Source organism: Lonchura striata, chromosome 2 (assembly GCF_050655825.1).
Source record: "Lonchura striata isolate lonStrDom1 chromosome 2, ASM5065582v1, whole genome shotgun sequence".
Taxonomy (NCBI): Eukaryota; Metazoa; Chordata; class Aves; order Passeriformes; family Estrildidae; genus Lonchura; species Lonchura striata.
Genome location: NC_140704.1, coordinates 53025827 through 53046657, shown reverse-complemented (window position 1 = coordinate 53046657; position 20831 = coordinate 53025827). Strand labels below are relative to the sequence as shown.

Below are 20831 nucleotides of genomic sequence, written 5' to 3'. Positions count from 1 at the left end.
TGCTTTGAGGTGTCTTTATTTATTCACATAGAACAGTATTATGTTTACCATATTTCAAGTTTGTTTCCTATCCTCTATCTTAAATATTTCCTGTGTCAACTTATGATCCAAAGCTTTGCTATTCTACACAGCAGTCATTATTTGCTTTCCCCTTCCTTTCTTTTCTTTTTAAAATAGTTTCAATTATTTCTATACCTTCTTCCTGTCCAGTCTGGAAAAAACAGGTGAACTCTATTTCAACTCAGACATATAATTTTTCAGGCCTCTGATCTTTTTCTTTGCTTGTCCTTGTTGTATCCCAACTGCCCAACATATTTTGAAATAAAACAATGCAGAATAGGTCACTGGACAGGAACATGGGGTTTAGTGAGACACATTGTGTCCATCTAGATCATGGGGCAGGAGAGGGCTTCAGGCCTTTTGGCCTTTGAAGGGTCTTTGATGTCTGGGTGGTGCATTCACAATTCTAACATTTGCTTCATGAGGGAGGGTCCAACCAGCACTGCAAGGATGCATGCAGGCCCTTCCTGACTTGTGGAAAAGCCTTGGCACTCCCTGCTTGCTCTACAGCCTCCATCACTTGTTTTTGCCATCAGGGACCTACAGTAGACAGAAAAGAAAAGCCTATGTAATTTGTAGGTGGACTGCCTTTCTGTTCACTAAAGCTGATCATCACAAACTAGGATAACACCTAGTTAACTTTAAAATGCACTTCTGTTTGGAGCAATTTACCCGTGATATATGTAATACTCATGCTCAAATAGGTACAGATGTCACCACTTTGTCCCATTATCTCTTAAGAGTTGCATGAAGCCTGTGGGCAAGGGAAAATGAGAAATCAGGGTTAGTAGGAAACTGTTGATGTTGGAAGAATATCTGGACTCACTGAATTCGGTGATGTCAGGATTTCACCTTTAGTTTTTAATTCACATTTTCAAAGTCATTATAAATTGCTTAAGAAAGTTGTTAAGAGGCAAACAAGCACCTTTACTGTTTGGATGGACCCAGCTACTGTTCAGGAAAGCACCTCTTAAATACTTTGAAAAGAGACTGACTTGAGCAAGTCCTTAAGTGCTGTCCTAAAACCAGGGTCTTACATACACAGTAATCTCAACTGAAGTATGTCATAATACAAGTAATGTGTTAACAGTGGTCAAATACTGCTTTTCACATGATCAGATATTTTAATTAATCAATAAAACCTAATAAAAGAAACAGCTTCATTCATCCCATGATAAACTGCCATGTAGGAGCCACTGTTCAAAATACAGGACATCTGTAAGCATGGCTGGGAGCTGAGCCATGGGTGCTGAGGGGATCTGCATAAGCTGACTTCATAGAAGCTGATATGGATCTTTTGATGGAACACTGTATATGTATAAGACGCAGCCATGAACACTGCATACTCTGTGAAAAGCCATGGACATCAGCAGGACAGACTCATAGTTAGACCTCAGGTGTAGAAGAAAACAAGCCAGTGAGTTCTGCTTAGACAAGGATGAAGAAGATAAGAAGCAACCAGTAAAACATGAGTCTCCTGTCGTTCGAGTTGGCAGAAACAGGAATTATGTACATTCCTTGTAAATACACAGGAGTGAGTGAAAAGAAGTTTCCAACTCTGTCCTCTACTTCTCCTCATGGCAACAACCTGCTAGAGTGAATGTTGACAAATTGCTCAAGACACACAAGTGACAAATCACTTGGCAACCTTGCAGCCCTGAAGAGATTGTGAAACTCTTACTGTTTCAACTATCTTAGACACAAACCAAAACCCAAACAGCATTACAGGAAGAGAGACTTTAAAATGCACTTCTGTTTGGAGCAATTTACCCACAATATATGTAATACTTTTACTAATAAAAATTGTGCTTTAAATTCTGTTCCTCTCCCTGAATTTTTTAACTGATAACACCATGCTTTGAGTAGGCAATACACAAAAGTCATCATTAGTTTTTATAGCTTGCTATTTAACTACAGGGGAAAACAATACCAAACATTGACTATAAAACCAGACATAGTGTGATCTTAAATGAAGGTACAAGACTTGAAATCCTTTGAAAAAAATATTTCAAAAATGACTAAGTTTCAAATATCCTTTTGTATTTGTAATGTTGACACATTGCATTAAAAATCATTAACTTAGGAGACAAGTCATCTAAATGAATTGGTAAAAAGACATATTCTGCATCTAATAAAGTAGAGCATGTTTTTACCATTTTCCAGTTTCCATCAGATAATAAACATCATTGTACAATCATTTAATTCACATACATCATTGCCCATTTTTTGGGTTTTTTTTACTTTTCTATTACTAGTTTAAAATTAACAGAGTCTGTAGTTTGTACTTTCTCTTCAGCTTGCCTTATTATCTATTCTGTTTTATCTGCTAGGCTAGGTGAAATTTTCCTTCATGAATACATTGCCATATCCAGAGTATCTTTCAGTTCACTGAGAGCAATGGGGCCACACTGATTAACCTTATGTGCTCAGACAGCACTGCCAGCTTTGTCCTTCTCACTGGATTATTCCTGTGAAGGAATCCCTAGTATCCTAACTGGACTTTGTATTAATGGTACCTTGCATAATTTATCTGTGCTCCCTCCATGCAAGTTCATGCCACTTCTAGCAAACATAACTTTGAATTAAATTCATGGCTAAGCACTTTCAGGCTTCTAAAACTGGTATAATTTATTACATTCAAAGTGCTAATTAATACTTGCTTTTAGGGTCTGAAAATGAAGTAATAAAGTGCTAAACTCCAGCACACTTGTATTGGCTTGAGAACTTTCCTGGAACTAATATTGCTCTGGGTTCAATGAATGAGTTTAAACTCTTTTAGTACCACTGAACTAGTCTAGAGCAAATTGCTTCAAATGGACTTTTAATTACAAGATCTGTTACATACAGATTTACAGGCATGTATACATAATCTCAGTTGTATACAGGTGCACCTGTACATGCAAATGTGCATGTGTAGTCTGCATTCTTTATGTTGCTCAGCTCCTTAGATTTTACACTTACCAAAGACAGAATTCTTGCCATTCATGTTTCTGGTGAGAAACATTTACCACTTTCTAATGCAAGATATAAGTGACCTCTGAAACAATCTCCCTGAATGTCACCCTCCTATAATCTACTAGCTGCATGGTTACATTTTCACAGAGCCTGATATAGATGCAACTTTCTGTAATACCGGTGAATTTCACTTTTATTCACTTTGTGGCACTCCTCTGCCATTCATACTTCTGGAAAGAAGGTATGAAATGAAGCTATTACTGCAGGATAGAACATTATTTTCCGTTCCCTAGATTAACCACAGTACCAAGTGTGACCATGAAGCCCTATGTTGCACATATATGAAGGTCTAGTTATAGTAAGACCTGTTTCAGTGGGGTTACAATTTGACTCAGTCTGAACTGAAACAAAGCCTTCATTTACATGTTGCATGCAATTAATTAGAAAACTTTTAATGTAAGAAAGGCTTTCATTCAAAGTCAACGCTGCATCTCAGGCAGATCCCCATGTGTGATAATAAAACAACAAAACACCTATATTGCTAACATAATTAACAAACTCTTTATCCTACACATCCTATCATATGAGTTTCTTGCAAAACATTGTTTTTAATGTATTTTGTTCTACCTGTGCTATGCTAAACATGTCCTTTTTAATTTCACTATCCAGCATTTGAGCATGTCCTTTTACACAAATATAATTACAGATAATTATACAAACTTGCAACTTGCAGTCTAAAACAGAAAGCAAAGCTAAGAACTAAGTAGTTAGATTTAAGTAAAGGTTAGATTCAAATCCTCAGATGGGGTCTTCTGTTTTATAGTGCAATTGTCAGCAATTTGGGCATGGCACTGAGAAATGAAAAAATTATATCTGCATATGTGACAAAATTATTTTGAGCAGCATGGTGAAAGCTAAGTGGTTATCTTTAGAGCCCAGTATGCTAGATGAATGAGCAATACTGATAGCAAGATACATATCGATGCTGAAATGGAGTCAGAGCTGCTCATACACTGGTTCTAAATTAACTGAGACAAATGACGAGAAGCACTTGCTTGTCTCAATGCAGAATTCAATGAAGGAATGAAAATTTGATCAACATTAAGCTATGGCAAAAACATGTTAAAACAATTGGGTGGAGAAAAAAACAGAAAAAATCATGGTGCATTTAAATTGTTGCTCCTCCCCTAGAATATCATTGCATGTAGTAGAAGGAGACTTTCAAACAATATCAGCAGAAAAAACAATGCAAGAACTCTAAGGAGCAGATTGAAAACAACACCAGAAAAGATATTAATAAGAGGAGACATAATAAGAATATATAAAATATTGAATAAAGAAGAAGGATTGAGAACATGAGGACTTCATGTCTTATAACTGAGACATTCTGTTAAATTTAAAAACTAGGTAATTTAAACCTGATAAAAGGATACTCTTTCCTTTTCTTTTTTTTTTTTTCTTTTTTTTTTTTTTTAATAGAGTGTATAATTAGACTGTTGGGCTCTCTGCTAAAGAGACATTTCACTTTTCTCTATTGATAACTTTTTTTCATTTGGTACCTTAACTCTATTTTTATTTTTCTCTTTATTTTCTCTTTGTGTTTGCAAATAAAAACTGGAAAAATTATTACCTAGTCACTCATCTCTAGGTACAATGCACTGACTCGTTATACAACAATCATCCATTGCTGTCTAAGCTCACTCGACAAACCTGGCTATCCCTTTCTAGTGCTCTTTGTGAAAGCATCCTTGCCACCATTCCCTGATGCTTCAGAGCAACCCAGAGCAAAGTGACAGGAGCCAGAGCAGCCAGGGTCTGGCTGTAATTAACCACACTCTGTTAACTGTTCTGATGCTATCAGGGCAGCACATGGAGGAAAAAACAAAGTGCTACTGTGTTTTCTTGGTTTCTTTCAAACCTTCAAGGAGATCCCAAAGGGTTCCTGTGCTCACATGATACTGAATTTTCACAGGTTATGAGATGGCTAAGTTATATTCACAGTTATATCGGCCTAGACCCGAAGAAAGTCACATGTAGTAGGCAGAACTACTGACTTAAACGCCTTGGATCTGACAGGGAATTCAGATCACTTTCTGAAAACTGACTTTGTCATTTTGGTATCACAGCATTGCCAAAGGACTAGAGGTTCTAAATTTAAAATCTTATAGAACATTAAGTCCCAGCCTCCTTTGTTTATTAAAGACCAGTTAGTCTTTCGTAAAGGTTTTGAATCAGTACTCTTAATATCATGGGAAGTGATTACCCCCTCTATACTCACTCTAAACCATGCTGTCTCTCAAAAAGAAGTGCTACTGAAGTGCAAAGTCTAATAATTGTTACAGGTAGCAGATATAATATTAAGTAGGTCTTGACAAAGGATTAATAGCAGGGGTGCTGCACTGCAGGACTGAGGCAGGTAACCAAATGAGTAAATGTCAAATGAAGGATTATCCTCATTTGATGCTCTTTCACACATCTCCTTTCTGAATAATCTCTCCCAGCTGAGACCTAAACCAGGTGTTTTCAAATGCACAAAGTAGAAGCTCTACCTGGTGTGCAAAAGGAGATCCACTATTAGCTATCAGCAGGAGTGTCATCTCCTTTTCAAATACTCAGCCAGTAGTCAAGATACAGCACTACACTGCCAGCTGACAATGGCACAGCACCCGCCCAGCGGAGCTCTTTCTGGCTTGTGCTGAACTACTAGTATTTATTATTCAATCTAAAGTAGTACCCATGTCAAAGACCAGAGCACTTCTGTGCTTGACTTTGTACAAACAGAGACCAAAATGTGGCTCTCTTCACCTGATTCCATCCTCAACATCCCACAGGGCTCATACAGAGGATCCAATGTGGAAAAGCTGCATGAAGCACAGGATGTAATCTTTCAGCCTTTTGTTTTAGCCAATGCAAAGACCAGTGAGGTCCTCAAGACACTTTCTTAACACAAATAGTATCTTTGCAAAAATGGGTATAAAAGAGCATTGAATCCACAAATTAAACATACCAGAAGTAAACCTGCCCATATCTTCATGTGCTGACTCATCAGCTTTTAGTTATGTGACAGCACACCCCTTTCCCCCTCTGCATAATTCTGAACTCATTCAGTCCACAAGACACACAGTAGCCTTCAGCAACAGGCCCTCTGTTACTTTTCTTCTCTGTGCCCAGAGTAACGCCCGTAGGCCTTCCTTCCTTTGTATTTAAACTATCAGTGACTAAATAATTACTGACACCCTCCTGAGCTTCTCCACTGTGCTCATCACTGTATAATCTAATTGCTTCACAAAACATTAATGCTTTCAACCTCCCTCAGAGGTTCCATTTTGCACAGGACCATGAATTAAAGAAAGATGGTAGCAAAAGTGTCACTCTTTGTGGTTGCCCAATTTCAGGCAAGAAGATCTGGGCTAGTTAACATGACACAGTATACAAAATGTTCAAAACAGCTGTCAGTATCTTCAAGTCATGGCTGTGAGCAATTTGACTCCTCTGCAAAATAAAGAGTGGTAGGCTGGGACTGCAGAAGACAAACTGAGCTTGATGGTCACTTCTGACTAGTTCAGTTTGCCCAGCATCAGTCTAGAATTGTGTTGCAAGAGCACAATCTACCCTCCAGGCAGCAAACAACCAGGTACAAGGCTCCCTCCTCTTTTAGGCTGCCTTGGACAGGTGAGAGAGTGTCCTGCGGCTCTCACTGATCCACAGAGGATGCCCAGGCTGTTCAGGCTGTGCACTGAAGAAGAGAGGGGCCCTATAAATACTGTAGAACCCTGAAGTTAAAGACGGTATCAGAGCACAATCACAAGGGGGCAGTACCTCCATTCTCTGAATGAGCGGCTTCTGTGTGATTTATTTTGCAGCCTTTTCTTTCTTCTGCTGCAAGTCTATGTTGTGTTATAGAAAGGCATTTTGTGCCAACTTGCTTAGCCTGTACAGTTTCTGGGCTGACTCCTGTTTCCTCTAAAGACTGCTTTCTGTTTCACAAAACTGTTATGGCTGGACAGACAGCTGAGCCTCCACAGGTTTCCCAAGGAGGGACCAGAACTGCAGCTGCAGGGAAAGGTCCTCCTCCCTATCTGTGGGCCCTGGACTGGAACATGCCAAGTGCTTAGTTTATTTAACATATGCTAATAGAAACGTCTTAAGGGCTTATCACTTGACTAAATGGGACAATTTCTCAAGAACAGCAAAGATTACATCTACATCATCTAGGCAACATTCTTGGCAAAGTTCAGCTTCCCAGTAAAAAGGCAATAGTTCTTCTAGTTTGTAGAGTTAAATATCTTTTTTCCCTAACTTCATTTGAATAAATTAATAACCTTGCCGATGTTTTTTGGAAATATTCAGCATTAGACAGGTATTTACCATGAAAAATGCTGTCAAGTGTAAACTACTTGGACTAAGTTAAAAAACATAGGAAACAATAACAAAAAGTAGAAGGACTGTGTAATGTTAAGTATAGCTTATGCTACTGATACTATCAAAAGTAGAAATTCTTTCTGTTTTGCAATTCCATCTAGTGGCTTGCTGAATGGTACCATTTTCTTGCAGCAACTCCAATGATGTTAACCTGCAAGTTTCCAGAAGCTGGGATTTTACACCAGGAAATGGTTTTTTTCTAGACTTTGATCACAGTTGCTGATAGGATATCAAATGGGATGAACCTATGGTTTTATTCAACACAACAGTTCTTGTGCTGAATGCATTATTTGCAAGACCATGAATATTAAATTAGGTTTTACTGACAGTCCTGTTAGCATTTAGTCTTGGAATTTATTAAGGCAATGAAATGTGGTTTGGGTTTAATACCTTACATCACTGTTTATTTTGGTTTATATAGACAGGTTCACACAGGAGAAGTTAAATGGCATCAACAGAGGTGAGTTGTAAAGCAGGAAGAAGAGCTCTCCCTTTCCTTCCTTTCAGTTGAGAAGAATGGAGGTGTACATTTCCAACTGTGCATGGTGAATGAACATATGCTAATAAAAATGATTAAAAAAAAATCTTAATTTAAAATTATGTGAAATTTTGTCTTATGCATTCCTGGGAAGTATGATCAGAAAGCGCTGAAAGCTTTGGTCAACCACAGGTTCAGTCACACAAGCACTGCTCTCTTCAGTGACACCAGTTCACAAGACTCACTTCAAAGACTCCTAGCATCCTTACTCAGCCTTTGCCCACAACTCCCTCCAGTTCCACAACTGTCTTCAACAAAACCATTCGTCTGACTCCAGCTTTGCTTTGGAAGAGTAAAAGGAGAGAAGACTTACTCCACTATAGAGACTATGCCAACTTTCATACACTATTTGCTTTACCACAGCTGCAAGCTACGGGAAAGGAGTTTAGTTATTAAGTGCCATCCTATCTTAATGACAGTGCAGATAGCACACCTCCACTGCTGCCAGCCATTGATATAAATCACATTCTTCATTAAGGAGCTTCATAACTGGGACCATGGCTCCACTGACTGCCAAACTGTATTGAGAGCAATACCTGTACCTGTGAAATACCACACAGCTACTCAAGTACATCAGAGCTACCAAGCATGACTATTTAAAAGTGCTTAAAAAGGAAGACACAGCACTTACACTAATACCAATATTTGCAGTGCTGTTGCTCTCAGAATTTGTCAAGCTCATGGTTTCTAACACACCAGTTGTGTGCCCTGTCTTCTACAGGAGTAAAAACACCCGTAGCCTGTTTTCAAAGCTGTAAATGTGTCATTTGTGCCACAGAGGCATTTCACAGATTTCACAGAATATTCTGAGTTAGATGGGACCCATGAGGCTCATCAAGTCTGACTTTTTAAGTGAATGGCCCATACAGGGGCCTGACCTTGGTAATGTTTTTGAGCCTTGCCTAAAAATGGGTGCCTCATCTCAATAAACAGATGTAAGGACTTATTCCTTTGCCTCATCGCAAATTGAAGGTGGAAGCTGCTTTTAATCCAGGGCCCAGAAGCACTCTTTGAGGGTTATAAATACAAGCCCAATATTTTCTGACACTTTGGAGAGGTGGGGATTTTTTTTTTAGAATACCAAAGGAGCTTTTCTCAGATAACATATAGCCATACCACAAATACAAAAATGTTCCGCAGTTGCATCTCCATTTTTCCTGCTGCAGTTCTTGATTTTCTTCCTCTCCTTTTTTACTTTTTACATTATTCCCTTAGTTCCCTCTCCTTTGTGCCCTATTTGCTTCCCTTTTCTGTACAACTTCTGTCCATCTCATTTGCTACTCTGCTCTTCTGCTTCCAGAACAACCATTCCTGACTGTTTTCTTGCACACACAAGTGAAGCAGCCAAATGAAAATCACAGTATTTCTGATGACAGTACTTACTTGGTACCAATAAAAAAAAATTAGCCAGAGAATGTCAAATCTTTCAATACGTGGAAAAAAAAAAACAAACAAACTTTTGAATACCCAAAAGTTAAATCCAAACATTTGGATTGAACAGTACCATATTCCTCTTCTTTACTTTCTGATGATTGTAATGTAGGAACATTTCACTGTCCATCATATCCATGGGCAGAAGAACCCAAGTGACTTAAGTCACAAACCTATCCTAGAGTTTCTTCTCTGAAAACAGATTACTGGACACACAAACACACACTGTTCCTGCTGGTTAGACAAAATATTACCAGCACTGGACAAGAATAGGCCAAAAAGTTCCTTGTGGTTACCTTTCTGAACAAGAAAAAAATATTTAACACTTTAAATTAAGCTCCAATGAATATACATTATAGAAACTGCAAAATGCACATATTCCCAAAAAAAACCCCACCCCACAAGTTACTTAAAAATGTGAGTATGCATTCATATTTGGGGGTGTGTGACACATAAATGAGAATATGCAATTCAGGTAGCAAATACAATTCTTACCTTATTGCACTTGCAGATAAGTGGCCATAAGAACCACTGGCTGACGAACTGCTACGAGAATTATTGAGAATTGTGACCAAGGAATTTGGAGATGTCCGTATCATGGTCTGAAGGTCAAAGCTGTGGTCAGACAGGGGGGATATGGACAGCGTGCGCTTTCGGCTTGGTCTAGCTGACAACCTCGGACTTGGAAACCTGGCGCCTGTTATGTAAACACAAATAATTATCCACCAGGGCATTTCATCGGATTTATTTGTTATCAGTCATGGGTAGAGGGAGACACCAGCACACTGTGACAAGCCCGCTTTCTTCATTTGTGATCTACTGGCCACGATTGAGGAAAATTAGGAAGAAAAATCTTTCTTCCTATGGCTTACCTCAGGGGAGCTCTGTTTATTAATGTGCAAGCAAAATGATAAATGACTAAACAAAAGGAAAAGACTTTTATGAGTTATCCCTCTCATTTCTGGTGATTTATGAATGTGATGGCTTCTTAGACATTCACATCATTAATTCAACCATGAGCAATGAGGCAGTGGTTCAGATCCGGGATACCAGCAAGCCCAAACCCACAACACTTTAATACATACAGCCAAACGTACACATGTCAGATACAGTATAGAAATGAAGAGGCAGCTTTCCCTCTGTTGACCATAATTCTACCAGGTATTTGATGTAAAACTAAAAATAAGGACTGAAACAAACACTAAAAGGGCCAGCTCTATCAGCAGAATTCAGATTGACATTCAGAGCATTAAAATGAGAAACAGTAGGCTTTATTTGAATTTGTCCAAGATCCTATGATATTCTTTTCCTGCGATGGGTTGTATAGGGGCCTACAACAGCTAAATTTCTTTAAAACTGGAGATTAGATTTTCAAAGCAGCAAAGTGAAGGCAAACATACAGATACCACTTAAATAAATACACATTATGTTTCTAAATTTTATGTCCTGTTCTGAAAACCTCTGCCTCTTCTGATCTATTTTACCATGTCATCCCAACTCTCTGCAGTCCTGACAGAAGATATATCACCTTACATTATTGCCTTTATTTAATTATTTTCTATCTTGGTTGAGTGTAAGGAGAGAATTAGCTTCCCCACTGCACACTGAACAATTTCCTTTAACAGTACTGCTGCTTCTACCTTTTTAATCCCTTTAACCTGCAGTAAAGCACTGAATCCTAATGATCCTGACAGCCAGGGTCATGGACGTCCTGGGTTTGATGCAGCTTTACAGCTGCTTCAAACTTTACAGCTACTTCTCCTAGAGTCCCTGACATTCTCTGTAATTTGCTAACAATTCACAGCTGGCCACAAGCATCCAGTACAGGTCTGCTTTCTTAACATCTTTTCATCCAGAATCTTTTGTTTTTTGCAGGGTATTTAAGCTTACATGTCTAACAATAACCAGGAGAAGAGCCCAAATTACTCTAATTAGACTCATCTCAAGATCAGAGCTAGATTAGAATCTATTAGTATGCTTTCTTACACACCTGAGTGGGCTTCCCTTCTTTCTGTGCATGCTTGCCAAGATTTTAATACAGTATCAGGGGCTGACATTTTATTGCTATTGTGACTGTGTGATCAGATCTCCATTTATAATCCTTATCTTCTTTGGCATCTCAGTAATACAGAGTTTTGTTCCTTCCTGCTCTGTCTCCAGAATAAGCCTTAGTCCATACAGCTTCAGCCTTTCAATGAATATTCAAGCTCTTGATTAATCATTTAAAATTTAGGTATAGCCATTTATTTATTTGTAAAACCTACCACATGCTATTTTTTTGTAATCTGTTTTATCTCTTTCAGGAGCTTGCTATTGTATTGTGTCTGATATTTTATTAGTGCTATGCTTCATGTTTTTCAAAGGCAGAGATCTTTTACTTGTGCTAAAATAAGAAACAACAATGATCAGCAGCTATAAGAAACTGCAATATATCTAACAAGGAAATACAACATACATGTCACGGTAAAACAAAAATAGTAGTAATTTGCACTTGCATCTTTAATCCACAATTCTTCTCTACTGACTGTTCAGCTGGAATGAATTAAAACAATGCCTCTGAAGTTAGTGCTTGTAATGTAATTTACCCCAGATGAGGATACAATTCAAGTGCTTTATCATGGTTTTACAAGGGCATAGCTAAGTGCAGACCTTATACTCCCTGCAGTGTCCTGCACAGTCTCAAGAACTGTACAGACTTCCCTCCTCCTCACCCTTTCTGGACTGAATCAGTCTCCTTTACCCCTTGCCTATGTCATGCTATGGCTCTTGCATGTCTCCCACTGCTTGCTACACCTTCACCTTGCCTGCCAGCTGCTGCCAGGGCATCCCTGTGTCCACAGTGGATGCACCAGACCTGTGGCCAGAGATGGAGAAAGACACTCCTGTCAGGGGCAGCGCCAGGGGTTGAGCCATCCATACAGTAGTCTCAGGCTTCCTCTCTTCCTCCAGGCAGCACCTGTTTCAGGCCCCATCTAGCTCTGGGAATTCAGCAGCCCCCTCCATCTACCTACGACAGGAACAATCTCCTAAGGGAGATTTTGCAGGATCCTACAAAAAGGGAACATTTCTGCTTCAGCCAGGCAAGAGATCTACCGAGTTTGAGCACAGGAGACAGGGATTCAATTCAAGGGGGGCCACAACTTCTAAAACTGAAAATACAATTGAATGGAATTACTGTTTCGCCCTATCTTTGTGGTTTAATTAGATCTCACATGCCTAAAAAGTCTTAAGCATGAGCTGGCCACTCATTACAGGACATTTGTTTAACCATTCATCCAGCATAACATGAATTTGTTAGTATGCTACTATAAAAAGGAATAGGTCACAATTTGTCCGTGCCTCTGAATACTAAACCAAACTTTCCAGCCTTGCCCAGCATTTATTTAAAAAACAAACACTTCAATATTTATTTAGCAATTTGAGGTGTACATCTGCTCACAGTGCTCTCCCACTAAAGTATTACATTCCCTACTCAATAATGCTTTAAAATCAGAGAATGAAGGAGCACTGATTCACTAAAAATCCATTTACCTCTGTGGAAGTGGTGATAAAAAAACACCAGCTTTGGCAAAGCATGCAAATGGAAGTTGACAGTGAAGATTTGCTTAAAAATGTCACCCTTTATGAGTAGACATTATAGAAATAAAAAGTCACTAGTAGAGAGTAAAGACTCGAGTGTGCCAACAAAAAATCCAGCAGGTGTCAGAAGAAAAGATCTTATTCTGACGTGGAGATCAATTCTAAAATAACAGATATCTATCTCCATCATAAATTTCAAAAATGGAATATGCCATCCAGCAAATCTGCCCATGAATTTGATTTCTGAGTTGAAGTTTTTAGCATTGCTTAATCATTTATAAGGCAATCTTCAGACATGTATCATTTATTCCATCCCTTTAAATCAAACTTCATCAAACCTTTTTTACTCCCTTCCTTTAAATCAAACTTCTTTGAACATGTCTCAGGCACTGGTCTTTATTGAAGGCTATGAACATGGGACATTTAGAGGGGATGGCTTTAAAGTAAAACCTTTTTTCTTTCTTTTCCTTCTGACTTCTGCTTACAGATGTGTAAAAACTTTGTTTTCACTTTATAAAAGTTTATCATAAATTTTGTCTTAGTTTTCAAAATGATAAATCTATCATCAGGATGAGAGAAGGAATGGCTTTGATACTCCATCCTCATTCTCCAACTGTGCTTTGACAAACAGAAACCAAACCCAGTCCAAAGCTTCTCACTCTGGCTTAACTCTCCAGGCTGGTGTTTGGGTCTGGCTGAGATAACATACATTTTTTTCCCCACTGCAGCTCTCATGGTGCTGTGCTTTGCAGTGGTAGCTGCAAGGAAGTTTTGGCTGCTGCTGAGCAGTGCTGGCACAGCACTGTCTTCCAACATTCTTCCCATCAGTAGTCTGGAAGTCAGCAAGATCCTGGGAGGGGACACAACCAGGCCTGCTGACCCAAACTGTCCAAAGGGATATTCCACACCTTATGATGTCAGCTCAGACATTATGGATAAGAAAATGAGCGGGTAAGGGAATGTTCATTCATTACAATGTTTGCCTTCCAGAGCAACAACTCCATGTGCTGGAACCCCACTTCCCAGGAAGTGGACAGACATTGCTTGCTGGTGGGAAGTAGAGAATAAAATTTTTTGTATTCTCTTTGCTTCTGTACATGCAATCTTTCACTTTTGCCCGAGTAAACTGCCTTATCTCAACCTACGAGTTGTTTTCCGTGTGTTTTTCTCTCCCACGTCCAGCTGAGAAGAGGAACTGATAGAGCAGTTTGGTGGGCACCTGACCTCCAGCCAAGGTCAATGCACCACAGCTGCCCAAACTCTTTAGGTCAGCTGGGTCAGAGTCTCTAATGGCAAAAGGAGTAGGTCATTACCAAATACCTTTGAAATAGAGAAAACTCCTGTTCTGAGTGAGGATAGACAAGAGTAAATCTGAATGAGGTTATTAATAATTTGGAATCTTGAAACCTCAGGGAACATGCTTGTGTTCCACTGAACCTCATTTAGGAGAGTAGAACATATTCCCCAAGTGAAAAATACACCTATCAACCCGAAAGACAGTGATTTTTAAAATTATAGTGCTTAAAGACAGTTTTGGCATTCAACATCTTTACAGCCCCAACAAGTAATTTCAGTTTTTGCTACTGTGGTGCTGTCAATAACTTCCATACCCACTCCACTCCTATTTTGATGCTATACTTGAAGGTAACAAATCTGACATTTTTTGGACAAGCAAGAAGATGGCAAGGCTTGCTCAGGATCTCTGGCCACCAAAACTTTAGAAAAGCTTTATAGCAGCAGAGAAAATTTTGGTCCAGTTTTCATGCCACTCAGGACATGAGGAAGAAGAATTACAATTAAACACGCATAATCTTGGTTTTAGTCTTCTGCAATGTATTAGACAGTTAATGGACAGTGAAGTTCAGAGCTTCAAGAAGTCTCCTGACCCTTGGGTAAGATATACCTCTGATTAACAATTCTCCCACTCCTGTAATCCCCATTTGAAATCAGTTTTCCAGAACCACAGAGCAAAATAGAAAACCCCAAACTGCATATACTGTATGTAACACACTTTGGAACTCAGTGTATGCTGGTGTTGGAATTATTATTTGCACTACAGGAGAGGATAGAGATTCCAAATTTCTGTGCTAGATGCTGTATAAGCATACAATTAGGAGACAGAATTGCTTTACAAAAGAAAAACAATGTCTTGCTTGTATCTATTTAGTTGTTGTGTGGGATAAATGAACAGCAGCCTTTCAGTCAGTTGAGTCAACTTGCTCAGAATTTGATAGCATATAATGAGGGAAGCTACTCATGTGTCTTCTGCAGACAAGATTGGGCAAAGGCGAAAGACTACTTTTAAGATAACCATACAAATCCTTAAGAAGAAAGATCCAAACAAATGGCATTACTTCCAACTGATCACTGTATTTTGTTATTAAATGCATACATAGGCATTGTTACTGGGGATTTTTATAAAGTCTTAATATCAAGTTCCTGCTAATTGTTTTGTTCTCCTTTCTAATCTAAAAATCTGACAAAGAAGAAAGGAGTTTTCTTTTGCATGATGAATGATAGGACATTCAGCTTCCTACTTAATGACAATTAATTTACTGTATACCCATGCAAGTTAAGATAGTTTTAATTAGTTTTTACAAAGTAAAAGGGTAGCTTCATACTCTATTTAGATAAAAGCAGCTATTGCCTGACTAAACATATTCTCATCAAATACAGAAGGTGAGCTGAGTGACCTTACTACGATTCACTCATTTTAATTCTCTATTTACTGTTTAAAAATAACCCATTTGCATAATAGTACAGTTTTTGTCTCTAACTCTGAAAAAATGCCTAATTGAAAAGTTGCTGGTATAATTAATCTTAAATGTGTGATCTTAATTTCTGAAAACAAACATAAAAGAAATTAAAGTGTGCATTTCAAATGTATCCTAGCTAGAGCTGGTGAACACAAATAGTTTAGTTACCTTTTATGAATGGGATGAAATTATGGGCAAAAGTCAAAACATTTCCTGTTAAGTAAGAAGTGATAACATTCTTGGGATAGAAAAGATGCAATTCTATGTAGATTACAACATATACAATCTCTATTAACACAGGAAGATCCTTCTGCAAATGCCATTATTTGTATGAGTACTGCAAAGTCATCTGGTTTTTGCAAGTCTTCTGGTGAATATATGGGTATCTACTTTTCTAAAGGCTGAATAAACCCATTAGATCAAATCTGCATCCAAGAATGCAGTTTGGTACTGCTATTTATGTGCATTCAGACACACTCTCTCACTGTAGGAACCAAACCCCTTGAAAATTTAAAATATCCCGGCTCATTACATGTAAAGTTTTAGTAGATGACCTTTAAAGTTCCCTTATAACCCAAACTATTCTATGATTTTACGATCCTTTTCAAGGAAGACATGCCCATTCATGCAAGCTGTGGATTTGTCCTTGCAGCTGGAACACAGCAGCAAATTTACATTACCTGAACCACATTTAACAGTGCTTCCATTCTGCAAGGTATTTTTAATAGGCATTCAGTGTTTAGCAGTGTGCCTCATCTCTCCCTATCTCTCTCAAAATCCAAATCAGGAAGTATCATATACTTAAGCTTTCAAGTACCTAAATCTGCACATTAATTTCTGGTTTAAGTCCAGACTACTTGCATGAGTTTATTGTGCTTCTGCAGTGTGCTCAAGGTATGTTACTGTAAATTCTTTATGCATACTACTGGTGCAGTGAGACTGATAATAGAAAATTAATTTTAAAAATCCTTCATTAGCAAGGAAACGGAATGAAAAAATTCTTCCTGTAGAGTTTCACAACTGTCTTGTCTGACTCTGATAAAAATTATTGGTCAATCAAGTACTTCACATTCCAAGGCATGTGTTTTGCAGGGCTAGCTATATATATTTCTATATATCCCAGAGGTTAACCGCCCAACACCCACACTCCTTGAGATCACCAACTATGGTGTGCAACAACAGCAGGAAGAAGAAATTGCATGTAAACAAAAAGTTTAAAATTCTACAGGAAAATACGGTTGTCTAACACTATTGTACTGGTCTGTACTACCAAGCAAAAGTCAACGTCACCACCCTTTCTTGCCAGCATTTTCTATTGCCCTCATCAGAAGGAACAGAGTTCATCCTGAAAAGCATGTAAGCATCTATGACTCAAGGGGAATGCTTTGCAAATCCCTTCTGTCTGATCAAAAGAAGCAGTAGCAAGCAATTTGCAATGGGGTCCTCTCTTTTCCTCCTTCAACAGAGAAAGAGAGACAGATTAGAGGACTGAAAGATACCGAGTGGATAAAGAAGGCTCTTAATATTATGGAAATGTTATGGAAAACTAAGTCGGGATCTTTGAGAATTAAGCAACCTGCTTCACTTTACTAGTGGTCACTGGTCTATTGGTCTATGATACACAACTTGTAAGTGCAGCTAGCACTCTCTGAAAGGTTCACGGCATGCTCTCCTAACAGAAAAACAGATGTAAACTTTCTGTTAACAGAGAGCTCATCAGAGAAATACTCAGCCTAAATATGAAAGTGAGTTACTGCTTGCAATAGAATACGACAATTTCAAAAGCACTCAAGCCCTTCTAGAAATAAAATTTATAACCTGTTTTCAGGAGCAGTCCTGCTCCTCTCCCTACTTTCTTTCAAAGTTTACTTTTAGGCTTGACATAACCCTTGTGCATTTGGCAATGAATTCTCTGGCCCTCCAGCCTCATGAGGAGGCTTATGTTGACTCCCACTTCTCTATCAACACGGAAGCCTTTTGGGTCAGACTACGAACAACCCACGTGGTTCCCTTTGTAGGACCATCTGTATTTCTAGAAAATATCACTCACTATCCATGGCATGAAGATATTCCATATGAAGAGCCCCAGCTCCTGCAGTGGCAGCTGAAGGAATGATGTCTGCGTACGGGCTGCGCTGGCCTGCCAACAGAGCCATCTGATGATAATATTCAGCTGGACTGACGCCAGCATGTGGAGCTAAAAAAAACAACATAAAAGTGCCGTTAATGACATAAGATAAACAAGAAGGAAAGTTTTATCACATTGCTGGTTTCTCTGGCCATTAAAACAGCTTGGTTTTTTTTTAATGTAATGCAGTGTCTGCACTATGCCACCACTGGTCAATATATTTCAACCAATGGTATGGTAAAGACATCATTCAAAAAACAGCAAGACCTAAAATATTAATGAGCTTGGTGATCTCATATTTTTGTGTTTATTATTAAGTGACTCAAAAAGTGACAGGCTGACAGCAATGGAAACTAGTATGATTTATTTAGTGACATAAAAAAGCAGGAAAACCTTCCTAACATTTTATTCACATTTACCTCATCCTGGCTCAGAGGAATCTGTCTCTAAGGTAACGGGGTGAACTTCATAAGCATTCAGGTATCTGGAGTCTTTGCTTAGGAGACTAGAAGATTCTCCCTCACCATGTTCCTCTGCGTCTGTGCTTAGTAGCAAACAGGGATAAAGCATGATTCCAGGACAAATAATAGCTGTCCATGAACAACAGAGGGTCAGTTTTTTAAGAGGACAGACTGAAGTCAATAAATGTGACCATATCATCCTTCAAAGTTCATGTATAAATATACTTGACACACAAGCCTATTTGCAGAGTCAAAACCACAGACTGAATAGACTTTACATCCCATCAGTGAGGTTATCGTGATGCAGTACTCTGAAAATTACTTGTATTAGCTGTTCTCTTGTGTAAAAATAACATGAGAGCTTCCTGTTCCCCTCCAATTTTTAAGCAGGTCATCAACTAATGGGAAACCCTGGACAAATATAAAAATTGATATCACTTAAAGATCATCTCTTCTCAGCAGGCTTCAGATGCTACTGAAGGCAGATGTTCATTTCATAAACTTGAGTAAGATGTACTCATAAAATAAGCTGGGCTCCCCCTCTTTGATCCTGACCCTGACCTGCCATGAAACTTGAGGTGCACAGCCCTTCTCTCTGGTCTCTCCCTGTCCCACTTGCAAAACAGTTTACACTCTGGTCACCACAGATGATATGTAAGCTTGCCTAAAACACTTAGGGTTCATTAGGTCAATGCGCTGCACCCCAAGCTGGTACAGCAGATTATTTTTATATTCTTTCATATCATTCAATGTGATTTTTCTTTAATCTCAGCAGCTGAATCTTAAATGAAAACAAAATGTCAGGCTGAAATTCTTTGAATATTGTTACCTACACAGAGCTAAAGACAATTTATATTTTCATTAGAAAATCAGATCCTAAATGCAAACCTTATAAACAAAGAATTAAGATTTACACTTTTAATTAATGTTCTTTTCAACATAAACAAGGCACTGGAATTTGGAGAAAAGTTAATTCAGCAACAGATTGCTTAAGTGTATAGTCTGCCTTTATTACTACCAAGTAAAATGAAAGAATGTGCTTTTGATGTTGAAATGTTAAACATAACATGTAAGAAAGGGTTGTGAAAAATAGATGGATATCAAACAGGAATAGGAATGGCATATAAAATGAGGGGAGATAAATTAAAAGTTGCTGGTATTTTTTCAAATTACAAATTGATTTCATAATAAATACGATCTTTCCACTTTCTGTGAAATGGTAAAGAAATAATTCAGACCAAATTTTAAAAGATGGGTAACTCACACTGAATCACTGATTTTAAAGTTTTACAGTAGTAGGCAACCATGGTATATTTCCAGACAGACTGAAAATACTTCCTGAGCTTTCTGACATAAGTGTCTGGGTTAACTAGCAGTAACATTGGCTGCAAACTTTAGAATTAACTGCTGCAAAAAACATAGTGAACACATAATTACTAAATGTTCTAAATGTTTCATATGCCAAGAAATGTTCTGGTGCTCTAAAAAAATTATTCCTTACTACCTCTCTCAAACATAAAAAATTAGCCTACTAAATGATGTATTGCATGAAGGGAAAATGCAAATGACAGGTAAATGGGAAGACCCTCAGTCCTGAATTTTTTCCTGTTTATTCCTGGGTAGCTCCAGCTTTGTTCCCTTTTCCTATAAGCAGAGGCATTTGCTTCTGCACCATAGGCAGAGCTGAGCTTCATTTGAGCAGTTTCCTCAACACACACCAACAACTCCATCCTTACCGCAGTTCAAATCCTCGGAGAAGTCCTCAGCCACCCCTGACCCACCAAATCTGCTGGCTAAGGAGAAGCAACAAGAGTTATGTTCCAGATTGTTCTGGCTCCTGGCCAACCCCAGATCTGTGAGTTGACAGACTGAGCCCAATAGTATACTGATCTGATTATCTAAATGTCCCAAAGCAATTAGGCAGCAAGAGAAACCCCACTATGGCTTTCAGAAGAGCAATAACAACTTCCAAGTTTTCAGAGTTCAAATACTCTATCACTTAAGCCATGGTGTCCTTTACGTTATTAGTAGGTTAGGTGCATGTACCCCTTTAAAGCACAGGAGTGTTTCATTTGCATTCTAGAAGTGCTCAAGCCATGATTCAGATTCTCTGATCCCAGGAACCCATATCTGAGAAAAGGCTGATTGTATACCTGATTGATCATACAACAGACTATGGATTCCAGGGAACAAACCAGAAGCTTTTCAACAGCATGCTGTTTGATTGAGATATCTTCAATGCCTCAGTCAAGTTACTGTATTTTCATCGGATGCTGCGCAACACCAGGGCTATGGCAACTGATCAAAGATGAGCTGTGAGCCTACAGCAAGTGCGAACCAACATGTTTGTTTAAAACCTGAAGAGAGATGCTCAAACTAGTAAATTTAGCATGTACTTATGACAGATTATGACACAGCCAGCAATCACAACTCAGGGGATGAGCATTAAGACAGAGTGTACTCAGCTGTACTGTCCACACCTGAGTGTCTAATGCCATCTG

The 20831-nt window shown here is 38.6% G+C and overlaps 1 protein-coding gene across 10 annotated transcripts in view; it reads right to left on the bottom strand.

Annotated features, from left to right (window-relative positions):
* Positions 1 to 20831, bottom strand: part of GLI3 (GLI family zinc finger 3) — a 204638-nt gene that overhangs the window by 48452 nt on the left and 135355 nt on the right. For all 10 annotated transcript variants that reach the window (XM_077786302.2, XM_021531961.4, XM_021531964.4 and 7 more), the window contains 2 exons: positions 17792 to 17938; positions 9902 to 10103 (listed from right to left, as the gene is read on the bottom strand). In XM_077786302.2, the coding sequence (XP_077642428.2) occupies positions 9902 to 10103; positions 17792 to 17938 (349 nt within the window). The remainder of the gene's footprint in view (positions 1 to 9901; positions 10104 to 17791; positions 17939 to 20831) is intronic.